Below are 21,383 nucleotides of genomic sequence, written 5' to 3'. Positions count from 1 at the left end.
GCTGAATGACCCTAGAAGCCTGGGGCACTGGAACCCCGGCCCCTCAGAAGAGGCAAGCCTTAGACCAGCGGCTTCTTGCCAGACTTTGCGGGCTGGGGCATTTCCCCTACCCTGGGTCTCAGGTTCGAGGGCTGGGGAGAATGGGGATGGGGTCCTGCCATATTTCCATGGCCCCCGGGGGGGCTGGGCGAGGGTGGGGAAGGGAACTATGAGAGCTTAGGGGATCCCAGAGTAGAGGGAGTAAAAAAGCGTCAGCGATCGGAGAACTGCCTCTTCCCCGGCCGGCTTGGGGAAGGAAGGCGGGGGCCGCCCTCCTCCGCCGCCGCGGGCGGGGCCGCCGGGACCCCGCAGGAGGGGGGAGGGCCAGCCGGGCCCAGGAAAGGGGCGGGGCGGCCGCAGTGACGCGGCGGGCCTCGGGGAGGGCCGGCAGGGGCGCCGGCGGGCGGACCCGGAGGAAGGTCGGGGCCATGGGCCCTCGCTGCGCCTCCAGAGGGTCCGGCCACTGCTGGAACCCGAGGCTGGGGCCGGGGGCGCTCCGGGCTCCGACCCACGGCCCGTCCGCCCCCGCCCGTACCGGGTGAGGGGTGCCCGCCCTAAACTAGAGGTGAGCCGGGACGTTGGCGGGCGGGCCAAGAGCACGGCAGGGGACGGGGACGCCGGGGAGCAGAGGGAAGTGGGGACAATGGGGCCTCTCGCCTGTTCGCTGGGTGCGAGGTGGGGAGGTGGAGGGGTGCCCGCAGAGGAACCGGGGCGCAGGTGGGCGGAGCGGGTCTCCCAGGGTGGGGGCCCGTGGGATACCCAGTGGAGCCACTCTTGCCTCAGCCCGAAGAGGGGTCGACCCCGGGAAGGATGATGGGGTAGCTGCATAGACGAGTGCCAGGGGTCCAGGAAGGATGCTGAGGAGGGGAAGTCGAGGACTGGGCTGCGGGCCAGGATAGGGAAGGCAGATCTGGGGGTCGGAGGGGTTAGTTATGTGGTCCTGGAAGGTGGGTTCAGATGCGGGGGGTAGGGAACACTGACAGACGCTCAGAGGAGGGGCGCACGGAACTGCTCTGCGGAGAGACACCCCGGGGGACAAGGTTCTAAATGGATGTCCGAGAGTGGGGGACATGCGACCCCGCCAAGTAGAGGAAACGGGGTGCAGGGGGCGGACCCCCAGGGGCTGGTCGTGGAAGGCGGGCCAGGAAGGAGGGAACGGTGGCTCCTGGGGGTGGGTCCCCGAGAGATTTGGAGGGGGCTTGGGCCACGGCCGCCGCTGGAGAGGCGAAGGTGGCCCGTTAGCCGGCCGGCCCGCGCCCGCCGTTCCGGGGGGCCCGCGTCAGCGCGCGGTTGCCATGGCGACGGGCGGGCGGGGGACGGGGGCTGCACGGAAAAGAGGTCAGCGCTCAGCCTCGCTGCGGCTCGCGGTCCCCGGCGGCGCTAGCGGCAGCGCTGGGCTCGCCTCTGCCTCCCCGGTAACGGGCCCAGGCATGGGGTCCCGCGGCCCGAGCCCTCCGGCCCGCGCGCAGGGCTCGGGGCCGCGCGCCGCCGCCCCGCACTGACTGCCGCGCCGTGCCCTGCGCCAGGCGGAGCGGAGGCCGCGCGCGGCCGGCCGAGCACCTTCAGGATGCTCATCAAGGAGTACCACATTCTGCTGCCCATGAGCCTGGATGAGTACCAGGTGGCCCAGCTCTACATGATCCAGGTGAGGACGGTGGGAAGCAGGAGACCAAGGGGGCCACACTTCATGATGGGGTAGTGGCAGGCGCGCGCAGGCCGCACCTGGGACGAGGGGTGGGCCCAGTTCAACCCCCATCAACCCCGCTCTGGGGCTTGCAAGGACTCAGAGCCTAGGGGAGTACAGAGAAATCCCCCTTCCAGTGCAGGGGGTGGGGAGGGGGCGGCTGTGGGGAAAGGGGCAGAAGGGCCTAGCGGTGCCTCCCCATCCCCCAAGTGCTTGGCCCCTGGTTGATGCTCAGCCCACTTCTGATCTCCTTTAATCCTCCTTAGAATTGTAACCCCTTGCGGGAGGGAAAGGAGTGCATGAGCAGGCAAGAATGAGAGGCAGGGAGCCAGGAAGGGCGCCAGGTGGTAGAGAAGCCTGGGAGGGGGGTCTCCAGAGGGTGCACGATCCTTACAACCCCTGGTGGTCAGGGAGATGGGAATGAGGGTCAGACCCCAAAACTGTGACAGAGAGGGGCAGGCAGAGACCCAAGAGGGTGAGATAGGGGTCCAGGCTTGGGAAGAAGAATGCAGGGAGGCAGGCTCTCAGGGAGGGAAAACGGTTCAGGGCCTCAGGGAGGCCTGCGTTCCCCAGAAATGAGGGTTAGGGTCTCAAGAGGCAAAACGGCCAGGATCTGGCCTCAGAGGGTTGAGTGGGCCGAGTTCGGGCTCCGGAGCTATAAACGGGCAGGATATGAGTGCTCTTAAGCTACAAGGGGTGTGGCGGGAGCTGGTATTGGGGTCCCAGAGAGGGAGGGGACTGGGGTCAGGTTCTCAGAGAAGTGCAGATCCCCTTTACTGTCCTGGATTCTTCCAGGCCACCCTCCGGGGCCTCCTTGCTGCCCCTGGAGCACAGGAGGCACACTCCTGCCTCAGAAGCTTCTGTTGGCATCCCCCCCCCCCCCCCGCCTGGACTAGTTCCCCCCAGCCCCCATCCGCACCCCACATCTACCTCCCCCACTTCAAGTCATATTACATTCATACTGTCAGATCACGTTATCTTCTCCGTGAGGCTCTCCCTGATCATCCTGTCATAATCGTAATCCCAACCCGATATCCCTGACCCTAGCAGGCACTTCCTTCTTCCCATAACATTTACCCCTTCTAACATACCATGTCCTTGGCTTCTGTTAAGTTCCTCTCTGCACTGGGACGGAAGTCCCACAGGACAGGCAGGGATCTTTGGTCCTCAACAGCAGGTCCCAGTTAATGTAATCCCAATATGCCTGGAACAGAGCAGATGCGTGAATGAGTGCCGGGCTGCAGGCCCCATGGAGGACTGGACAGCAGCTGTGGTCCTGACCCCCCCGCCCCCCCGGGAACTGCCGCGGACCAGGGTCGGGTTTCGGGGAGGTGGAAAGGGTGGGGTTAGGGCTCTGGCACTGTGCAGGGGGCCAGGCTGAGCTGGGGACCGCAGGGAGCTTAGCGGGGGGGCTGAGCTGCCCTTTCTGCTCTGCCCGCTCCCCCCTCCCTGGTGCAGAAAAAGAGCCGGGAGGAGTCCAGCGGTGAGGGCAGTGGAGTGGAGATCCTGGCCAACCGGCCCTACACCGATGGGCCCGGCGGCAGTGGGCAGTACACACACAAGGTGTACCACGTGGGCTCCCACATCCCAGGCTGGTTCCGGGCACTGCTGCCCAAGGCTGCCCTGCAAGTGGAAGAGGAATCCTGGAATGCCTACCCTTACACCCGAACACGGTGAGTGGGGGGAGGGCAGGCCTGGAGTGACAAGAAGGAGAGCAGCCCTGGTGGGCACAGTAGTGACCATGACCCCTGCCCTGTGCCCAGGTACACCTGCCCCTTTGTGGAGAAATTCTCCATTGAAATAGAGACCTATTACCTGCCTGATGGTGGGCAGCAGCCCAACGTCTTCAACCTGAGTGGAGCTGAGAGGAGACAGCGCATCCTGGGTGAGGCCCGGGGCCAGTGGGGGGGACTCCGAAGCCCCTCTTAGGCCACCTGCCACCTCAGTGGGCAGCCCCCGACAAGTCACAGGCTCTCTCCTGGCCTCGGCTTCCTGGCCATGGAAGGCTGCCCTCCCCATCCCAGGGCAGGGAAGGCGGGGAGGGGGCTGGTGTGACCCAGTGCCACTGGAACTCCCCCCCCCCCCCACGCAGACACCATAGACATCGTGCGGGATGCAGTGGCCCCAGGAGAGTACAAAGCAGAAGAGGACCCTCGGCTGTATCGCTCGGCCAAGACCGGCCGAGGACCGCTGGCTGATGACTGGGCGCGCACAGCGGCCCAAACAGGGCCCCTCATGTGTGCCTATAAGCTGTGCAAGGTTGAGTTCCGCTACTGGGGCATGCAGGCCAAGATCGAGCAGTTCATCCATGATGTTGGTGAGCACCCCGCTGTAGGAGGCTCCCTTGGCCCAGCACGCACCAGACCCCCACACCCTGTGTTTGAGCCAGGAATGATCCCAGGCTACTGGGGACGCAGAAACAAAAAGGCATCATTTCCATCCGATATTGCACTGAAACAGAGGGGAGCAGGCCAGCCCAGCTGGGGTTCAGGGGGACCTGGCCTTGAGGCATAGGTAAGAGTCAGGAGGGCAAGAAGCTGGGGACATGATCTCTGAGGTCCACGTGGGCTCTGACATTCAGAGAGGCTGCTTTTCATCCCTTAAGCTTCCAGGGTTCTCCAATGTTCTGTGGATCAAGGGAGACTTAGAAGCTGTCAAAAGGGTCAGCAGCCCTAACCAGCAACACACACAAGTACAGCCTAAGCCTGGGGCTCTGCCATCATTCTTGGGGTCCCTCCCACTCCCAGCTCCCATGGCCCATGCTCTGGCCCTGGATCCAGGAGTCCTGTTTCTAACCCTACAGTGCCTGCAGCTCAGCCCCACCCTATACCCCAGCTCTGACAGTGGACCGCCTGCTGGTAGGGAAGTCCTCAGATGGGGCGTCCCCGGGTCTGGGCTCCATGGGACCTCCAGTGAGCCGCTTCAGGTCTCTGCACCTTAGTTCTCCCTTCTGTGAGCGAGCAGGAGGCTGGGCCAGGCATTAAGAACAGGCATTAAGAACCGTCCACAACATGGGAGGGGCCTGGCTAATCACTTAATCCTGCCAGGATTTCTTTAACCCCCATGACACCCCTGCAAGGTAAGAACCACTAGTCCCATTTTACAAACCAGATGAGGAAATTTAGCTTAGAGAATAGTAGAGACTCCATGGCTTGCATTTGTAAAAATACCCGAAAGCACAAATAAGAAAATGAAATCACCCACATGGAACCGCTGGTAAGATTCTGATCGATTTCCTTCCAGAAGTTTCTAATTATAATCCAACCATTATTAGTTTATCTCCTAGGTATTGAAGTTTCTAACTTTATTCCTCTGCTTCAGATGAAAATATCCCAGAATGGGTATCATCTTTCGCTACAAACTTCATTAAGTGCCAACACTTCCATTAACTATTAACACCTTCATTAACTATCAACAATTTCATTAACTGTTAATGCCTAATTGTCAGCTCCTCTGAAGAAGTCAGCAGGCAGCTAGTGAGAAAGGCAGCAAGAAGCCTTGGCCCCAGCTTCCCAGGTGGTCGGCATTGGGTTTGTGCTCAGAGTTGGGGTGTCCAGAGGGATAAAAGAGGCAGGGATGGAGGGAGGGGGTGGAGCCAGAAGACAAATGCGCCAGTTTCTATTCCCATCTCCCAGAGGGCCCTCACCCTGCCCTATTTTATGGCTCCGGGTGGGTGGTGTGCCCAGGGCAGCCATCACCAGTGTAGAGGACTGGGCTTGTGGCTACCCCGTGGCAGCGGCAGGGAAACTCACACTCGGGGGGAGGGCTATGGTTCTGATGCCTGGGCACTTGCAGGTCTGCGACGGGTGATGTTACGGGCCCACCGCCAGGCCTGGTGCTGGCAGGATGAATGGACAGAGCTGAGCATGGCTGACATCCGGGCGCTGGAGGAAGAGACCGCCCGCATGCTGGCACAGCGCATGGCCAAATGCAACTCAAGCAGTGAGGGGTCGGAGGCCCAGGCCCCGGGGAAGCCTAGTGTTGAGGCCCGGGCTGCGGCCAGCCATGCTGGCACCCCCGACGGCCCTGAGGCACCCTCCGGCCCCGACGCCTCACCTGATGCCAGTTTCGGCAAGCAGTGGTCCTCCTCCTCCCGTTCCTCTTACTCATCCCAGCACGGAGGTGAGGCTGGGGCCCAGAGGCGGGAAGGAGCCACCCTCAGGCCGCAGGCCCAGGCTGAGGGGATATGGCCCTGCAGGGGGCGTGTCTCCCCAGAGCTTGTCTGAGTGGCGCATGCAGAACATCGCCCGGGACTCCGAGAACAGCTCTGAGGACGAGTTCTTTGATGCCCATGGTCAGCACCACAGCCCTGCCGGGGGTGGGGGTGTCCCTGAGTGGCTCCCATTGCCCCGTGACACAGCCCCTCGTCCTTTCAGAAGGCTTCTCGGACAGTGACGAGGTCTTCCCCAAGGAGATGACCAAGTGGAACTCCAATGACTTCATCGACGCCTTTGCCTCCCCCGCGGAGGCCGAGGGGACACCAGGTAAAGACTGCCGGCCACCGGCACCCTGTATGCCTTGGACACTCAGAGAGCCACGCGATCTTAAGCTTAACGGGGTCCTGAATCGAAAGTCAGTCCAGAGAGGGTGCTCATAGTGAGTGGAGGAGGGGTGGACAGATGGATGGTTAGACTGTATTCCAAGTTCAGACAGAGCCCAAAACGTGAAGAAATTAATCTGGAGTCCAGGAAGCCTTCACGTGGGAGGTGATGTCTAAGCAGGAATTTTTTTTTTTTTTAAGATTTTATTTATTTGATGGAGAGAGAGACAGCGAGAGAGAAGGAACACAAGCAGGGGGAGTGGGAGAGGGAGAAGCAGGCTTCCCGCCCAGCAGGGAGCCTGATGCAGGGCTGGAACTTAGAACCCTGGGATCATGACCTGGACTAGCTCTGTCTAACAGAACTTTCTGCAATGATGGAAATGTTCTAGCTACTGGCCACATGTGGTTTCTAAGTACTTGAAATATGGCTAGTGAGACCAAGGCGCAGAATTTTGTACTGTATTGCATTTTAATTTATTTCAGTTTAAATAGGCACACGTGGCTGGTGGCTACTGTATGGGACAGGGCAGGATTAGAGCACTGTGGGGAGAGGCGTCCCTGAGAGTAGCAGGACCAGCATGTGCAAAGGCCCAGAAATGTGAAATGACCCCTGAGAGCCTGAGGAGGGAGGACAGAGGAAGATGGGGGGGGTTCTTGGGCAGACAGCGAAGCAGGCGTACAGGGAGTGCCACACGGAGGGAACCCCACAGGCGCCTCAGCCTCCTTCCCTCGCTTCCCCATGTCCTACAGACCCCGGAACTGAGGCCACCAAAGACACTGGGGATGGGGCCCGAGCACCCAGGGACTCAGAGGTGAGTTTGGTCAGCTACCCCACATCTGCATTCTGCCCCTCCCTGCCCACCAGGCAGGCTACTGGTCTGACACACCTGGCACCCCACTGTGCCCCCACAGGGCCCAGACGGAGCCGGGGAGCTGGGGGCCGAGGCATGCGCAGTCCACGCCCTCTTCCTCATCCTGCACAGCGGCAACATCCTGGACTCGGGCCCCGGAGATGCCAACTCTAAGCAGGCAGACGTGCAGACCCTGAGCCTGGCCTTTGAGGCTGTCACACGAGTCCACTTCCCCGAGGCCTTGGGCCACGTGGCACTGCGTCTGGTGCCCTGCCCGCCCATCTGCGCTGCTGCCTATGCCCTTGTCTCCAAGTACTGGTCAGGGGTTGAAGGGTGGGGGGCAGCCAGGGTCTCCAAGGTGCAGATCGCATGGGGCTCCCGGGACCAAAGAGGGCCCCCGAGGAAAGGGGGAGGAGGCCAGGAAGCCGACTACTGGGCCCGTCGCCCACCCAGCCCAACTCCAGTTTCTAGTCAATGGTTCCATCACAAGGGCCCCTTGGGTGCTGTTGCTTCCCACAAAGGCTCCCCACAGTGCTAGGACTTGCCACCAGGCCAAGGGGATTTGGAGGCGGGCGGTGGAGGGGCTAGCGGCCCTCCCACCCACCCACCACCCCTCCTCCCACAGCCTGAGCCCCTACAGCCACGACGGCGACAGCCTGTCCCGCTCCCAGGACCACATTCCACTGGCTGCGCTGCCACTGCTGGCCACCTCGTCCTCCCGATACCAGGGCGCTGTGGCCACTGTCATCGCCCGCACCAACCAGGCCTATGCTGCCTTCCTGCGCTCAGCTGAGGGGGCTGGCTTCTGCGGGCAGGTCAGGCCTTAGGGATGTCCCTGGGAAGCTTGCTGCTGAAGCCCCCCCATCTGCCGGCCTCGGCTGCAGCCCCTCCTGAGGGCGCCACTCTCCCCGCGCAGGTGGTGCTGATTGGAGATGGCGTCGGTGGGATCCTGGGCTTCGACGCCCTCTGCCACAGTGCCAGCGTGGGCACGGGGAGCCGGGGCAGCAGCCGCCGTGGGAGCATGGTCAGTGGGGCCGAGCCCCGCCTGCTTGGGAGGCGGGTGTCTCGCCAGCTCTAGGTCTCTGTCCCCCGCAAAATGACTTCTCTTCGGGCAGCTCCCCTGCTGCCTTGTGCTGTCCCCTCTTGGGCTCTGCCCCGAGTTCTTTCCTGGAGGCCCTGTCCAACCCCCAAGCCTCTCTCCTCACTTCCAAATCAGTAGAAATTGAATCACCTCCAACCCTAAGGATATTTCTGTCCCCTATTTTTGTCTAGACCAATGAGCTGCTCTCCCCGGAGGTTGGCCCAGTGCGGGACCCCCTGGCAGATGGGGTGGAAGGGCTGGGCCGGGCCAGCCCAGAACCCTCAGTCCTGCCTGCCCAGCGCACCCCCAGTGACATGACCAGTCCTGAGCCCGAGGGCCCTCAGAACAGGTGACACGTCTGTGCCATAACCCACACCCTGGGCTCGTGCTGGGCTGTGGAGGCAGTGGCACTGAGCACCCCTCCCCCTGCCCCAGCCTGCAGGCAGCCCCCCCAACCACCTCCTCCGGGGACCCCAGGCGGGCAAGCACAGCCTCCTGCCCACCTGCTGCCACTTCTGAGGCTCCCGATGGCCCCACCAGCGCTGCCCGCCTTGACTTCAAGGTCTCCGGCTTCTTCCTCTTTGGCTCCCCGCTGGGCCTGGTGCTGGCTTTGCGCAAAACCGTGATGCCCGCCTTGGAGGGTGAGCCCTCGCCTCGGGCTGGGGGTGGGAGCCGCACCTTCTCCTCCATCTGCCCCCCCCCAGCTCTTTTGTCCCCCGTGAGATGCTGGCAGTACTGCCACACCCCACTGTACCAACTAAGATGCTGGCTAGAGAAGGGGAACCTGAGGCCCAGAAAGAAGGGACTTGCCAAGGCCAAGTTTCCCAAAGTGTACCAGGAGGAACTCAAGCCCATACACGATGCTCCACTTGAGAAGGGCTCTGACAGGCAGGGGAAATACGTCATCCCGAATCACGTCGGCAGATAAAGGGTCTGATCTCTTCTTAGCTGAGACACCCTGTGTCACTTTCCCCGGACCCTGGTAACCTCCCGGGGAGTGCAGTTTGGAAAGTGCTGGCTCTGGGTCACATAGCCCATCAGGTGCTGCGTCCCACACCCCCTGCCTCCCAGTATGCCCAGCTGAACCTCCTCCTTCCTTCATCTTCTGGGTTCCAGTGGCCCAGATGCGCCCGGCCTGTGAGCAGATCTACAACCTCTTCCACGCGGCCGACCCCTGCGCCTCCCGCCTTGAGCCCCTGCTGGCCCCCAAGTTCCAAGCTATCGCCCCACTGGCCGTGCCCCGCTACCAGAAGTTTCCCCTGGGAGATGGCTCATCCCTGCTGTTGGGTACGCCCCCGGCCAAGATAAAGGGGAGAAGGGGGGGCAGCAACCGAGAGCGATGGGAATGGACTCCCCTCCCCCAAGAAGACATGAGGTGGTTCCTCCATCACTGATGAGCTCTCATGTCACCAATCCCCAGACCGCGGAGGCCCTTTGTGAGGTCTGGATCCCCAAGACCCTCTGACATTCTCTGCCAAGGAGCGGGGGGCAGTAGGGATGGCTGGGCTAGAGAGAGGAGCCGGTGGCGCTGGGGAGCTAGTGTCTGGGAGCGGCTGCAGTGAGGGGGACTGCCGGATCTGCGTGGAGGGGCGCACAGCTTATCCATATACACTTGTGTTCATGTATCATTGTGGGGCACATACCCACAGGCATGCGAGTGGGTACCCATGTGGCCCCACAAGACGAATAGGCTTGTGTTGGAGCGGTAGAAGCAGACGTTCTGAAAGGAATACAAATGGGCCGTCAGCGGGAGCTAAGAGGAGACAAGGCCCCCACTCTTCATTTCCACCTAATTGTGGGGCACTTCAGCCTCAGCCAAGACCTGACTGGGAAGGGCTGGCAGGGGAGATGGTGGAGTGTGGGGGGCCCAGCTGCCTTGGAAGCCCTAGGTGGGAAGACAGGAGCGCAGCCCGGCTCGGACCGCGGCTCATATTGGCCCATCTCCCCCAGCTGACACTCTGCAGACACACTCAGGCCTCTTTCTGGAAGAGCTGGAGATGCTGGTGCCCTCAACACCCACCTCTGCCAGCGGTGCCTTCTGGAAGGGCAGTGAGTTAGGCTCCGATCCACCCGCCCAGCCAGCTGCCCCCAGCACCACCAGTGAGGTGGTTAAGAGTAAGTCAACCAGCCACCCTGCCGCGGGGGTGACACTTCTACCTCCGGAAGCCCAGCTGAAACACCCTTGCCCTGGGATGAGAGGGCCCTAGCACCCAACCTTGGACTTGGCACAGAGCAGGCTTGGCAGGAAGGAGGGAGGAAAGAGCACCCGGGGGCCAGACACGTGGGCACGAGGTGGGAGGCCACCCCTGACTCACTGCCCAACGTGGCCGTGCAGTCCTCGAGCGCTGGTGGGGGACGAAGCGGATTGACTACTCACTCTACTGCCCCGAGGCGCTCACCGCCTTCCCCACGGTCACGCTGCCCCACCTCTTCCACGCCAGCTACTGGGAGTCGGCTGATGTGGTGGCCTTCATCCTGCGCCAGGTGGGCTCGGGGATACGGGGTGGGAGATGAGAACTGGACCAGGGGAGCCGCGGGCCAGGGGAGGCGCAGCCCCGGGTTCCCTGTTCACGTGGCCCCACGTGCACAGGTGATCGAGAAGGAGCAGCCGCAGCTGACGGAATGCGAGGAGCCGTCCATCTACAGCCCGGCCTTCCCCAGGGAGAAGTGGCAGCGCAAACGCACGCAGGTCAAGATCCGGGTATGTGCCCTGCCCCTCGCGTCCTAGGGGCCAGACCCTGCCGTCTCTCCGCAACATCCCCGCCCAGCACCTTCCCAGGTGCCGCCCCGCCCTCTGCAGTCCTGGCCCCGCCTCCTCGAGCCTCGGCCCCGCCCCTGGAGACTGAGAATCTCCTCCCCTTTCTTCGGGAATTGGGACATCGGATCTCCGCTCTCCTACCGAACCTTATTGACCCTCTGAATCCCGCCCTGTCACGGCTCCGTCCCCTGGGAGCCGCAGTTGACACGCATCCCCGACCTCAGGTCGGGTCGGAAAAGCGCCCACCACTTGGGCCTCGCCCCTGCCTGGGCGCGGGTCCCCCACAACAGCTCCTCCGGCATCCCGGTCCGGGCTGGGCTGCGGGCTCACGCCGTCTCCTCCCGCCAGAACGTCACTTCCAACCACCGGGCAAGCGACACGGTCGTGTGCGAGGGCCGCCCCCAGGTGCTGAACGGGCGCTTCATGTACGGGCCCCTGGACGTGGTGACGCTCACGGGAGAGAAGGTCAGGACATGGCGGCCTGGGCCCGGGCGCACCCGCGCCTGTCGAGCCGACCTCGCCCACAGGGAACTCTTGGTCCCTCCACCCCCGACGGCAGTCCGCCCAGACCCTCCTCCGCTCAGGGTCCGGGGGTGCGTGGGGTTGAGGCCCACGGGCTGCTCTCCCCATCAGGTGGACGTCTACATCATGACACAGCCACTGTCAGGCAAGTGGATCCACTTCGGCACTGAGGTCACGAACAGCTCCGGCCGCCTCACCTTCCCGGTGCCCCTCGAGCGCGCGCTGGGCATCGGCGTCTACCCGGTGCGCATGGTGGTCAGGTGAGCGCCGGGCGGGCCGGGCTTCCGCGGGCTGGGGCTCTGCCGAGCCTCGCCCGCCCCATGCCGCTCACCCCATACGTGGGCCACAGGGGCGACCACACGTACGCCGAGTGCTGCCTGACCGTGGTGGCCCGCGGCACCGAGGCTGTGGTCTTCAGCATTGACGGCTCCTTCACTGCCAGCGTCTCCATCATGGGCAGTGACCCGAAGGTGCGCGCCGGCGCCGTGGACGTGGTCAGGTAGGAGCAGCAACACCCCCCCCGCCCCCACGCTGGCTGCGGTGACCAGCTGCACCCCCGCACCCCCGCCGGTGGAGCTGACCTCCACCCCATCCTGCAGGCACTGGCAGGACGCCGGCTACCTGATCGTCTACGTAACCGGCCGGCCGGACATGCAGAAGCACCGCGTGGTGGCCTGGCTGTCGCAGCACAACTTTCCTCACGGCGTTGTCTCCTTCTGTGATGGCCTCACCCACGACCCACTGCGCCAAAAGGCGATGTTTCTGCAGAGCCTGGTGCAGGAGGTGAGGCTGGGAAGGGGGAGGGGAGGGCCCGGCTCCGCCCCCTCCCTGGGCAATAGGACTTGCAGAAGCCCACCGGGTCCCACCCTCACGGCCGGGGACCCTAACTGGCTGGAGAAGGCCCTATGGCCCCGCCTCCTAGTGGTCTGAGAAGCCCCTAGTCCTCTCCACCCACTCAGGGACCTGATGATGGGACCCTGTGGCCCCGCCTCTGTCCGACCACTCCCACCCTCAATACCCTCTAACTCCGGAGGCCTGGCGGATGCACCAGGATGGTTGACTGGCCTCTCCCAACACAGGTGGAACTGAACATTGTAGCTGGCTATGGGTCCCCCAAAGATGTGGCCGTGTATGCGGCGCTGGGCCTGCCCCCGAGCCAGACCTACATCGTGGGCCGTGCGGTGCGGAAGCTGCAAGCTCAGTGCCAGGTGAGGGCCCAGGGAAGGCTGGGACTGGGCTGTCGGCGGGCAGCAGAGCCTGGGTTCCAGGCCACCAGGACCACCTGTGCTATGAGGGGACCACTCTAAAAGAGCCAGCTGGCCTCAGGGGACTGGGCTCCTCCTAGGACAGGGACGTGAACAGCTTGGAGCTGCTGGGCAGGCCAGGATGGATGACAGAGGTGGAGTGTGTCCAAGACCTTGAGCGCAGGTTCCCTCTGGCTTGGCCCTGGGCATGGACCTTGAGCTTTGTGAGCCCCAATTTCCTGTCTGTAGAACGGAAATGCTGGACTGGTACCAAGCTCCCCAGCTCTCAGGGACATCACAAAACATGCCCAGGGCTGGGAACAAAGCAAGCGCTTACTGAATGTCAGTTGCTGTTCTTTCCCGCCAAGACCTCAGAAAACTGAAGGCCAGAGAGGTGCAGAGCGAGGAGGAAAGCCAGGGCGCTCTGGCTGCCAATCTGGGGTTCCAGCTGCTGAGAGGAGGCTCTGGGTCAGACTGTGCCCGGCCTAGAATGCTGCCAGCACTGCCCCTGGAGCCTGCGTGGGGTGGGGGTGGGGGGTCCACAGGCAAGGGGTGCATGTGAGTCTGAGACCAGCCATGCCCTCATCCCTGCCCACTTCTGCCGACAGTTCCTGTCAGATGGCTACGTAGCCCACCTGGGCCAGCTGGAGGCAGGCTCCCACCCTCATGCCCCCACGGGACCCTCCAGGGCCGCCCTGGCCAAGAGCAGCTACGGCGGGGCTGCCCCCGTGGACTTCCTGCGCAAGCAGAGCCAGCTGCTTCGCTCCAGGGGCCCTAGCCAGGTGGAGCGTGAGGGCCCAGGGACACCGCCCACCACCCTGGCCAGAGGCAAGGCCCGGAGCATCAGCCTCAAGTTGGACAGCGAAGAGTGAGGCCCGCACTCGGATGGCCCTGAGTTATTTATTCATGGACGCGAGGGGCCCAGGTGGCACGTGCCAGGGATTGGGGGGCCCTCAGCCCCCCAACCCCACAAACTGCATCTTTCTCTGCCCCTCAGTGTTACTTCCCTTTCATGTCGGGGGCACCTAGCCTCGGTGGGGGAGGAGGGAGCGGCAAGGGCCCGGAGGCTTTTCCAGCGCGTGCAAATCTATGGAAATAAACCACCTGTAACCCACTGACCACTCACCTGCCGGGTACCGCAGCGCAGCCGAGCCCAGGTTCCAGTTTGATGGGGACACCGAAGGGCCCAGAGGGGCCAGGATACGCCCAGGGTCATAGAATGGGTTAGGGGCAAGGCCAGGTTGGGTGCCCGGGCCTTGGAGGTCTTCTGGAGGATTCTGTCCTCCCTTCTACCGGAGGCCTCCTCCTGAATGGTCAGGCTACTGCACCCCACCCCTCCTGCCCTGGGTCAGCCCTTCAGTTCACAGGGGCCCAGACAGCTTCTGGCTGACACCTCTGCGTCCAGAAGCAGAGACCACGGGACCAGAGGCTGGAGGGGAGCTACGCTAGGGGACCCTCCCGGCTGTGCCTCTGTCTCCCCCTGAAGACTGAAGGCCCCCGGGCACTTGGGCCCTGGCCGGCAGAAAACACTTCCTTTGAGACAAAGATCCTCCTCCTCATCTCTGTTGGGGACACTGAGGCCCAGAGAGGTCTTGGAGCTGGTAAATGGGAAGCTTGGATCAGAACCCTAAGCCTCTGCCTCCCCAAACCACCTGAGTACCAGGAAATGCAAGGTGATCAGCCCGGTTCCCCCAATGGATCAGCTCAGCAGGTCCAGGAAGAGATAAATACGGCCTTTATACACAGGGAAGCGGGACGCAGCGGGGGCAGGGCGTCAGTGGCAGCAGCAGCGGGGCAGGCAGGCCAGGCAGGGCCGGCCAGGCCCTATCAGTGGGAGAAAATGCCCCGGAAGCGAGCCTTGTCCTCTTCGTCCTTCTGCCGGATCCGAGCCTCCAGGGCCCGCAGCTCCCGGCCCACGATGGGCGCCAGGGCGGGGTCCAGCTCCAGCACCTTGGCAAAGTCAGCCTGGGCCTCCTGGGCGTTCCACACGGCCGCGTGCGCCTTGCCCCTCTTGAAGTAGGCCTTGACGTTGTCTGCGGGGGTACCGGCGGGCAGCAGGCATGCAAAGGCATGAGGGCAGGGGGTGGGGGGACAAGCCAGCCGCCCGACCTGACTTCTGGCACTGGGGCTCCCCCATCCCGGGTCAGACCCCTCCCAACCTGACGATGCCAACCACACCCCGAGCCCCACACCACCATCCCTCCGTCACTGGCATCACGGAGCCCACAGCACCGGCCGGGGGGAGGACGTGTGCTCGGGCTGGCACCGGCGCTCACCGTCGTACTTGTTGAGGATGGACGAGCAGTGGTCCAGCACCTCGTAGTACTCCTGGGCCACCAGCTTGCACTGACAGTAGTTGAGGAGCAGCGGGGTGATCTGCTGGTCCAGCTGGATCCAGTCAGGGGACCCAGGCTGCTCCTGGGGACACAGGGGCAGGGAGAGGGCAGAAGCCGCGGAGGGCCGGGTCCCTAGGCTCCCCCCGCCCCGCCAGCCCCCCCACTCCCGCCTCCGGGCCGCACCTTCATCTGCAGGTTCTTGAGGCAGGCGATGGCGTCGTAGTACTTGGCGGCGGCCTCCTTCACGTGGCCCTCCCGGTACAGCTTGTTGCCCTCCTGGTGGATGAGCGGCACCGCCTTCGCCTTCTCCTCATCCGTCATGGCCCAGGGGTCCTGCTGGTACGTGCCGGGGCTCTCCACCTGCCAGAGTGCGACCCCTCGTCAGGGGGCACCTCAGCTTCTCAGCCTCTGGGCCCCGGACACCAGGAGCGGAACCACTCGTTCATTCCGCCCAGCACTCAACAAATGTTTACGTGGCACCTCCTACCTGCCCAGCACCACGCCAGCTTCCCAGACTAGAGCCATAAACACGGTGGCAAAAAGCCCGCCCTCACAGAGACCTCTGGAGGCAGGGGAGCCCCAGAGGCAGGACCCCCGGGGACTGCCGGAGTCCCGCCACGCCTTCCTGTACCTGCCTGTCCCGACCTTCCTGCCCAGCAGTCCGTCCACGGAGCCCACAGCCCTGCGCAGGCAGGTAGGGCCTGTTCCTGCCGTGAGGCCCCCAGGCTCAACAGCCTCTCACCTTGAGCATCTCAATGTCGAAGATGAGAGGCTGGGGGTTCTGCTGCAGGGCGTCCAGGTCGGCGTGGCCCAGGGAGTTGTGCTCGTGCATCTGGGCGATGCCACAGCAGTGTCGCTGGCCCTCCAGGGGGTCCTTGCCTGCCGCGATGTTGCGCAAACTCTTGGCCACCAGCGGGTACAGGACCACGTGCTGCGGAAAGGCGAGTGGGTTGCCTGGTTGCCACGTCCAAAAGGGCCCACCCCCTGGCCCCATCACCATCTGGGAAAGGACAGTGAAGCCCAGAGAGGGCCAGCAACTGGCTCAGGCCCTGTCCCGTCAACACACAGGAGGGCTTTTCCCTCAGGAATCCTCTGGCATCCCAGCCTTCTGTTCTGGAGAAGTCCGCAGCTCCTGCCACACTTGCTGGCCACCCAACCAAGCACCCCTGCCATGGCCGACACGAACACGCCCTGTCACAGTCAAGCCAGCTTCCCGGCCGTTCCAAGCTCGGTGGACTCTTCCTCCTCCTCCCCGACGGTAGCCCACAAGCGGGACTTCTCACCATCACTGAGGTCCCTCCCTCCACATTCTGTTCTCGGCGCCTCTTCCTTCTCTCCTGCCCCAGCCCAGCCCATTCGGGGCCTGTCTCAGGTCGGCCCAAGGTAGCAACTCAAAGCCCTTGGCAGAGACCTCCAGGCATAGAGGACCTAGCCTTTGACCTTCCACTAGGAATAACTGCTCAGATGGTGGAAACCAGACTGCCCCCACCCCGGTCCAAGCAGCTCTGCTCACAGCCCCTACTGTCTATATGGGGGCAGATTCCTAGAGTAACGTCTGTCTCACCAGCAAACATGTCCTAAGTCTTGGTGCCGAGCGTTTTGAGCTAAAGGTAAACAGGTCCAGTCCTTGCTCTGCAGTAGCTGAGACCCAGGTAGATCTTACCATACAGGGCATGAGGGGTTAGAGGACCAGAGGAGGGTTTCAAGCCAACCACCAGCAGTCAGGGAGGACTTCCTGGAGGTTGTGACCCTAGGAATTCGCTCTGAAGTATGAGGGAAGATCTTGGCCAAGAAGGGGATGGAAAGGGGGCACCTGGGTGGCTCAGTCGTTAAGCGTCTCCCTTCGACTCAGGTCATGATCCCAGGGTCCTGGGATTGAACCCCGCATCGGGCTCTCTGCTTGGTGGGAAGCCTGCTTCTCCCTCTCCCACTCCCCCGCTTGTGTTCCCTCTCTCGCTGTCTAGATCTATGCCAAATAAATAAATACAATTAATTTTTTTAAAAAAAGAAGAAGAAAAAGGGAATGGAAAGGAAAAGCAGGGAGGTGAGTGGGAGGAGAAAACTGGTATGAGTCAGACCCTGCAGGGCCACGTGAGAGTCTGACAGTCACTAGGGTCCAGAGAGGATTAAAGATGCAGTTGTGCGGTCATTTGCATTTGAGAACCAGTCCCCTGGCTGCCATCTGGCTCATGAAGAGGAGAAGGCAGAAGAGGCCAGGACCCCAAGGTCCTGTTGGTGTGACACCCTAGAGGGAGTTGGTGGCAGCCTAGCTAGGGCACAGGCCCTGGGATGGAGAAGAGGGAACGGCAGGACAGACACCACAGGCGGTGGACGCCAGGTACCTTGACATCACAGCAGAACTGGGCGATCTCCCCCTCACGCATGGTGCACACGATGGTCTCCCACACAGGCAGCTTGAACTTCTTACCAATGATGAGCTCCATGGGCTTGCCACGCACCCGGCTGTCGTCCAGCACGGTGCCCTCCTTGTCGCTGTGCAGAGTCCGGTAGTGGAACGTGGCCTGCAGGCCACATGTGGGATAAGACAAAGGCACAAGCTCTCACCAAGACCCCAAGAACAAGCCTGGCTCCGAACGTGCAGACAGCACAGGCCGCAGGACTTGCCCAAGGGTCACCACCTGACCTCTACCCCACTGCCCAGGGCCAGAAACTAAGGCACAGAGAGGGAAGTGAGGGGCCCAAGTCACACGGATAGGGGGAGGGCAGGCTGGGCTCCCAAGCACTCCGGCACCAAATGTTCTTTCAACAAATATTTACTGAGCACATATTATGAGCCTGAGCTCTGTGCTAGACACAGCAGTAAACAAAGACAAAAGTCCCCACGCCTACGGAGTTCACGGGGAACTTCTAGAGGAAGGAGATGAAGCCAAAACAAAACAGTGCACTGTGGAAGTGGAGCTAGGGGCTGTGGATCAGAAAACAAAATGCAGCCGAGTAAGACAGGCCACATTATACACAGGAGGTGGGCACTCCCTGAGGAGGCAACATTTAGGCAGCAATCTTTAGACAGGAAGAGAGACAGCACGCCAGACAGAGGCTAGGCTAGGATACTGGTGTGGGCCTTCTAGGCCAAGAGAACAGCAGGGGATGGTGTGGTGTGTTCAAGAGGCATCAAGGCCAGTGTGGCAGAAGCAGAGTGAACTGGCACTGCGGGGTCACCGGAGTCAAGGGGACGGATCCCGCAGGGCCTGGAGGCTATGGTGAGGGCATCGTGTTTTTCCTCTGGGTGGCTCCACACACAGGAGGGACAGGATCTGACCTGGGTTCCACTGCTGCCAAGATGAGAGAACACGTTCCAGGGGGGTGAGGGCAGATGCAGGAAGGTGAGAGCTGTAGGCCTGTGGGGGACAACAGAGGCCTGAACCAGGACAGCAATGGGAGCAATCGTGTGAAATGGTCAGATCCTGGGTGCATTCCCAAGACGTGAGAGAACAGAGGGGCCGTGGAGACTGGGAAGGATTTGGCCTGAGCAATCAGAAGGCCAAAGGTGCCCTTCACCGAGATGGGGAAGGACTGGGCACAGCAAGTCAAGTCTGAGAGCCAACCAGAAATCCAAGGGGTGACGGTGAGTTGGGAGCTGGATATCAGGTTTAAGAAAGAGGTGCAGACAGAAATACACCTGGGGGAGTAGTCCGGGCATGGAGGGTTTTTTAGGGATGAGCCTGGGGAGAGCATCTGCGGGTGAGTGCAGAGACAGGAGATCCGAAGACTGAACCCTTGGCAGGATATAGGTAGAGAAGCCCACGCTCTTGCCCACCACACCAGGCCGCACCCCTGAACTCTGTTTCCAAATCAGTACAGTGGAGGCCCCCATAGTACCCATCCTACATCTCCTGCATCGCAGGAATCAAAGGAAATAAGCCTGTGTGGTACTGAGCACAGGGCACACTGTGAGCCCTCAGTCTACGCTAGGGATTGTTATTTGGTATTACCTGTCCCTCACTTTTGGTGCCACTGTTCTCCTATCTTCACTATCTTTATGATGTCTCTCCTTATGCGGTCTGTTCCATCCAGCATCTCCTTTGCCAGGACCTTCTTCAAGGCCATCAAACCCCCACCCCCAGCTCCTGGGGGCACGCACACAACCACACTTCTTCTCTCCACACTGAAAAGATCCCGATGGCCAGAACGATGCAGCTTCCCTCTGCTCTCAGGGCACTCGCACTGGGCCAGCCTAGGATCTTTACCTGCCCGACCTTGGTAGCTCGAAGACAATGCATTCACTCACAGCCGCTCTGGCTTTTGGTGTCCCAGTCTAGGCCAGGATCTTGGGTCATTCGTTCAATATGCATGTTCTGTGTGACTGCTCTGCTGGGCCCAGGGGCTGCCCCTGGGAAGCTCCTGACTCTACAGACAAGTGGCAACTGGAAAAGGCCCTCCAGGAGAAGGGAACTGCACGAGCAGAAACAGGGAAGCCTGGAGACGTAGGAGGCGGGGGCTGGAGAGGCCTGGGTAGACAAAGGAGGAAGGTGGTGGGGTCTTTGATTTCCCAGCCCCTATCTGTCCTGAGCAACATCACCGAGCGCAGTCCAAACCCCTGCCAAGGAGTTCCAGTCTGGCAGACCTGACCTCTGGAAATGGGTTTGCGCACTCCAGGGCCTCACCTTCCCCATCTAACAACGGGAGCCGCTCCAAGTGTTTTCAGAAGGCTCTCCCATGTATAAAAGAACTTGAACCTTGCAACCCAGAGGCCCCGGGACCTCCTCCCCAGTCCCGGAGGACCTCCCAGGTCCCAGGTCTCCCGCTCTGGGTCTCCTCCAGCGCCCGGTATGTGCAAACACCGAAGCCAAACCCCCTCAACCTTCGGAGGATGACTGACGGCTTCGCGGACCAATGCGGCCACACGGCCAAGCCACGGGGCGAGGCAGACACAGCTAAATTCACCCCCTACTTATATTCAGACCAACCAGCGTCGAGCTCAGCATGTGAGCAGTAGAGTCACCGACCGCTGCTATCTGGGCATGCGCAACCTCTCGCCTAAGGCCTCCTCCCGCCTCGCATGCGCACCGCGCCGCAGAAGGGTTGAGGAGAGGGGGCTACGTACGGACCTTGGTTCCATCCTGAAAGTCGGGGAGCTCTCCTCGGCCCTCCTGTATCACACGCTTTTGGATCCCGTCCTCCCGGAGTCTTGCGATGATATCCGCCATCCTTCTTCCCCGCTGCTCTCTTTCGGTAACTTCCGGACTCCTTCGGCAGCTTCCGGACCTGCTTCGGCAACTTCTAGCGCTTCGGCAACTTCCGAGATGGCGCCATTTTGGCTGAGGGCAGACGCCAAAAAGGGACGAAACGTAGAGGTGACCTGTGATTGGTTGTCTGCGCAGCGGCAGAGCGCGCGGGTGTGACCAGGGGCGGGTCTGACCTGGGAGTTCCCGGGAGGCCTATCGGAGGGGCGGGGCCAGGGTCTGCCGGGCGGGGCCGGGCGGGGCTGGGCGGGGCCGGGCGGGGCTTCCCTAGCCTTCCTGTCCTTGAATGGATTTGGACTGGCCTTCCCACGTGGTTGTGTTCCCCCACCCAACCGGCTTAAAGCTGTAGTACGGTAACGGCGTTGCAGGGCTCGGAGAATGCGGGGGACCCCCTTCTTAACACTGCTCCCTAAAGCCGCTATTGTTGTGTATCCCATTCTGGCCTTTAGTTTTCTTTTTGCATATCTAGCACAATAGTGACTCTTGGGTCCTGGATTTTTCTCTTGGAAAATAAATAAATAAATAAGCGACAAATAAAAAATAAAACCAGGAGTAAGAAAGAGGGGAAGGAGGGTTTCCGTATTCCTGTGAGTACAGTAAGCTCCCTTCGTGGGGGTCAGGAGTGAGCGAGTCGTCCCCTGAAACCACAGTGTCAGGCACACAGTAGGTGCATAATAAATGTTAGGAAATACAAGACTGATAAAAGTGAGGTACTTTGGCGACTAAAACGAGGTTTTTCTTGGCTTCTGGAAACTATCTGTGAACAATAGCGATAGGAGCCTTTTCCCAGTTATTACTTTTTTTTAAAGATTTTTTTATAGATTCATTTGAGAGAGGGAGAGGCAGAAGGAGAGGGAGAAGCAGACACCACCAGGAGCCAGGAGACATGGGGCTTGGCATGGGGTTCTGCATGACTTCCATCCCAGGACCTGGATATCATGACCTGAGCCCAAGGCAGATGCCCAACTATCTGAGCCACCCAGGTGTCCCTCTTCCCCCTATTTAAAGGACTCCCCACTCCAGGAAGGGGAATGTCTTGAAGCCTGTGTCATGTCTTCATCCTACCCTCCTAACTCCCCTCTGACCCAGGTGCTAAGTGTTTCAGACATTCACACTGGTTCGTT

At 61.6% G+C, this 21,383-nt stretch overlaps 2 protein-coding genes across 3 annotated transcripts; one reads left to right on the top strand and one right to left on the bottom strand.

Annotated features, from left to right (window-relative positions):
* Positions 1-382: 382 nt before the first annotated feature.
* PITPNM1 (phosphatidylinositol transfer protein membrane associated 1) lies at positions 383-13,833 on the top strand. The gene is made up of 24 exons (XM_082748703.1): positions 383-604; positions 1,566-1,684; positions 3,182-3,396; positions 3,487-3,608; positions 3,816-4,040; positions 5,519-5,845; positions 5,922-6,017; positions 6,100-6,207; positions 7,014-7,075; positions 7,176-7,426; positions 7,740-7,929; positions 8,031-8,138; positions 8,387-8,544; positions 8,631-8,836; positions 9,312-9,482; positions 10,146-10,310; positions 10,531-10,679; positions 10,786-10,896; positions 11,302-11,418; positions 11,587-11,735; positions 11,825-11,974; positions 12,075-12,258; positions 12,555-12,683; positions 13,328-13,833. Exons 2-24 carry the CDS (start codon positions 1,607-1,609, stop codon positions 13,589-13,591), a joined length of 3,735 nt encoding a protein of 1,244 aa, XP_082604829.1. The 5' UTR covers positions 383-604; positions 1,566-1,606; the 3' UTR covers positions 13,592-13,833.
* Positions 13,834-14,431: 598 nt separating this feature from the next.
* Positions 14,432-20,352, bottom strand: AIP (AHR interacting HSP90 co-chaperone). Of its 2 annotated transcripts, none has more exons than XM_082748704.1 (6): positions 20,125-20,352; positions 17,398-17,577; positions 15,798-15,986; positions 15,239-15,415; positions 14,996-15,137; positions 14,432-14,752 (listed from the first exon to the last, which is right to left on the bottom strand). In XM_082748704.1, the coding sequence occupies exons 1-6, from the start codon at positions 20,221-20,223 to the stop codon at positions 14,547-14,549; spliced, it is 993 nt and encodes a 330-aa protein (XP_082604830.1). In that variant the 5' UTR covers positions 20,224-20,352; the 3' UTR covers positions 14,432-14,546. The 2 variants fall into 2 exon arrangements, with proteins under 2 accessions (XP_082604830.1, XP_082604831.1); XM_082748705.1 differs by having other exon boundaries at positions 15,004-15,137; positions 20,125-20,350.
* Positions 20,353-21,383: the final 1,031 nt, after the last annotated feature.

The sequence above is a fragment of the Mustela nivalis genome (assembly GCF_964662115.1).
Source record: "Mustela nivalis genome assembly, chromosome: 9".
Classification (NCBI taxonomy): domain Eukaryota; kingdom Metazoa; phylum Chordata; class Mammalia; order Carnivora; family Mustelidae; genus Mustela; species Mustela nivalis.
Note: the sequence above shows the minus strand (reverse complement) of the source record. Positions and strands in the feature narration are given on the sequence as shown.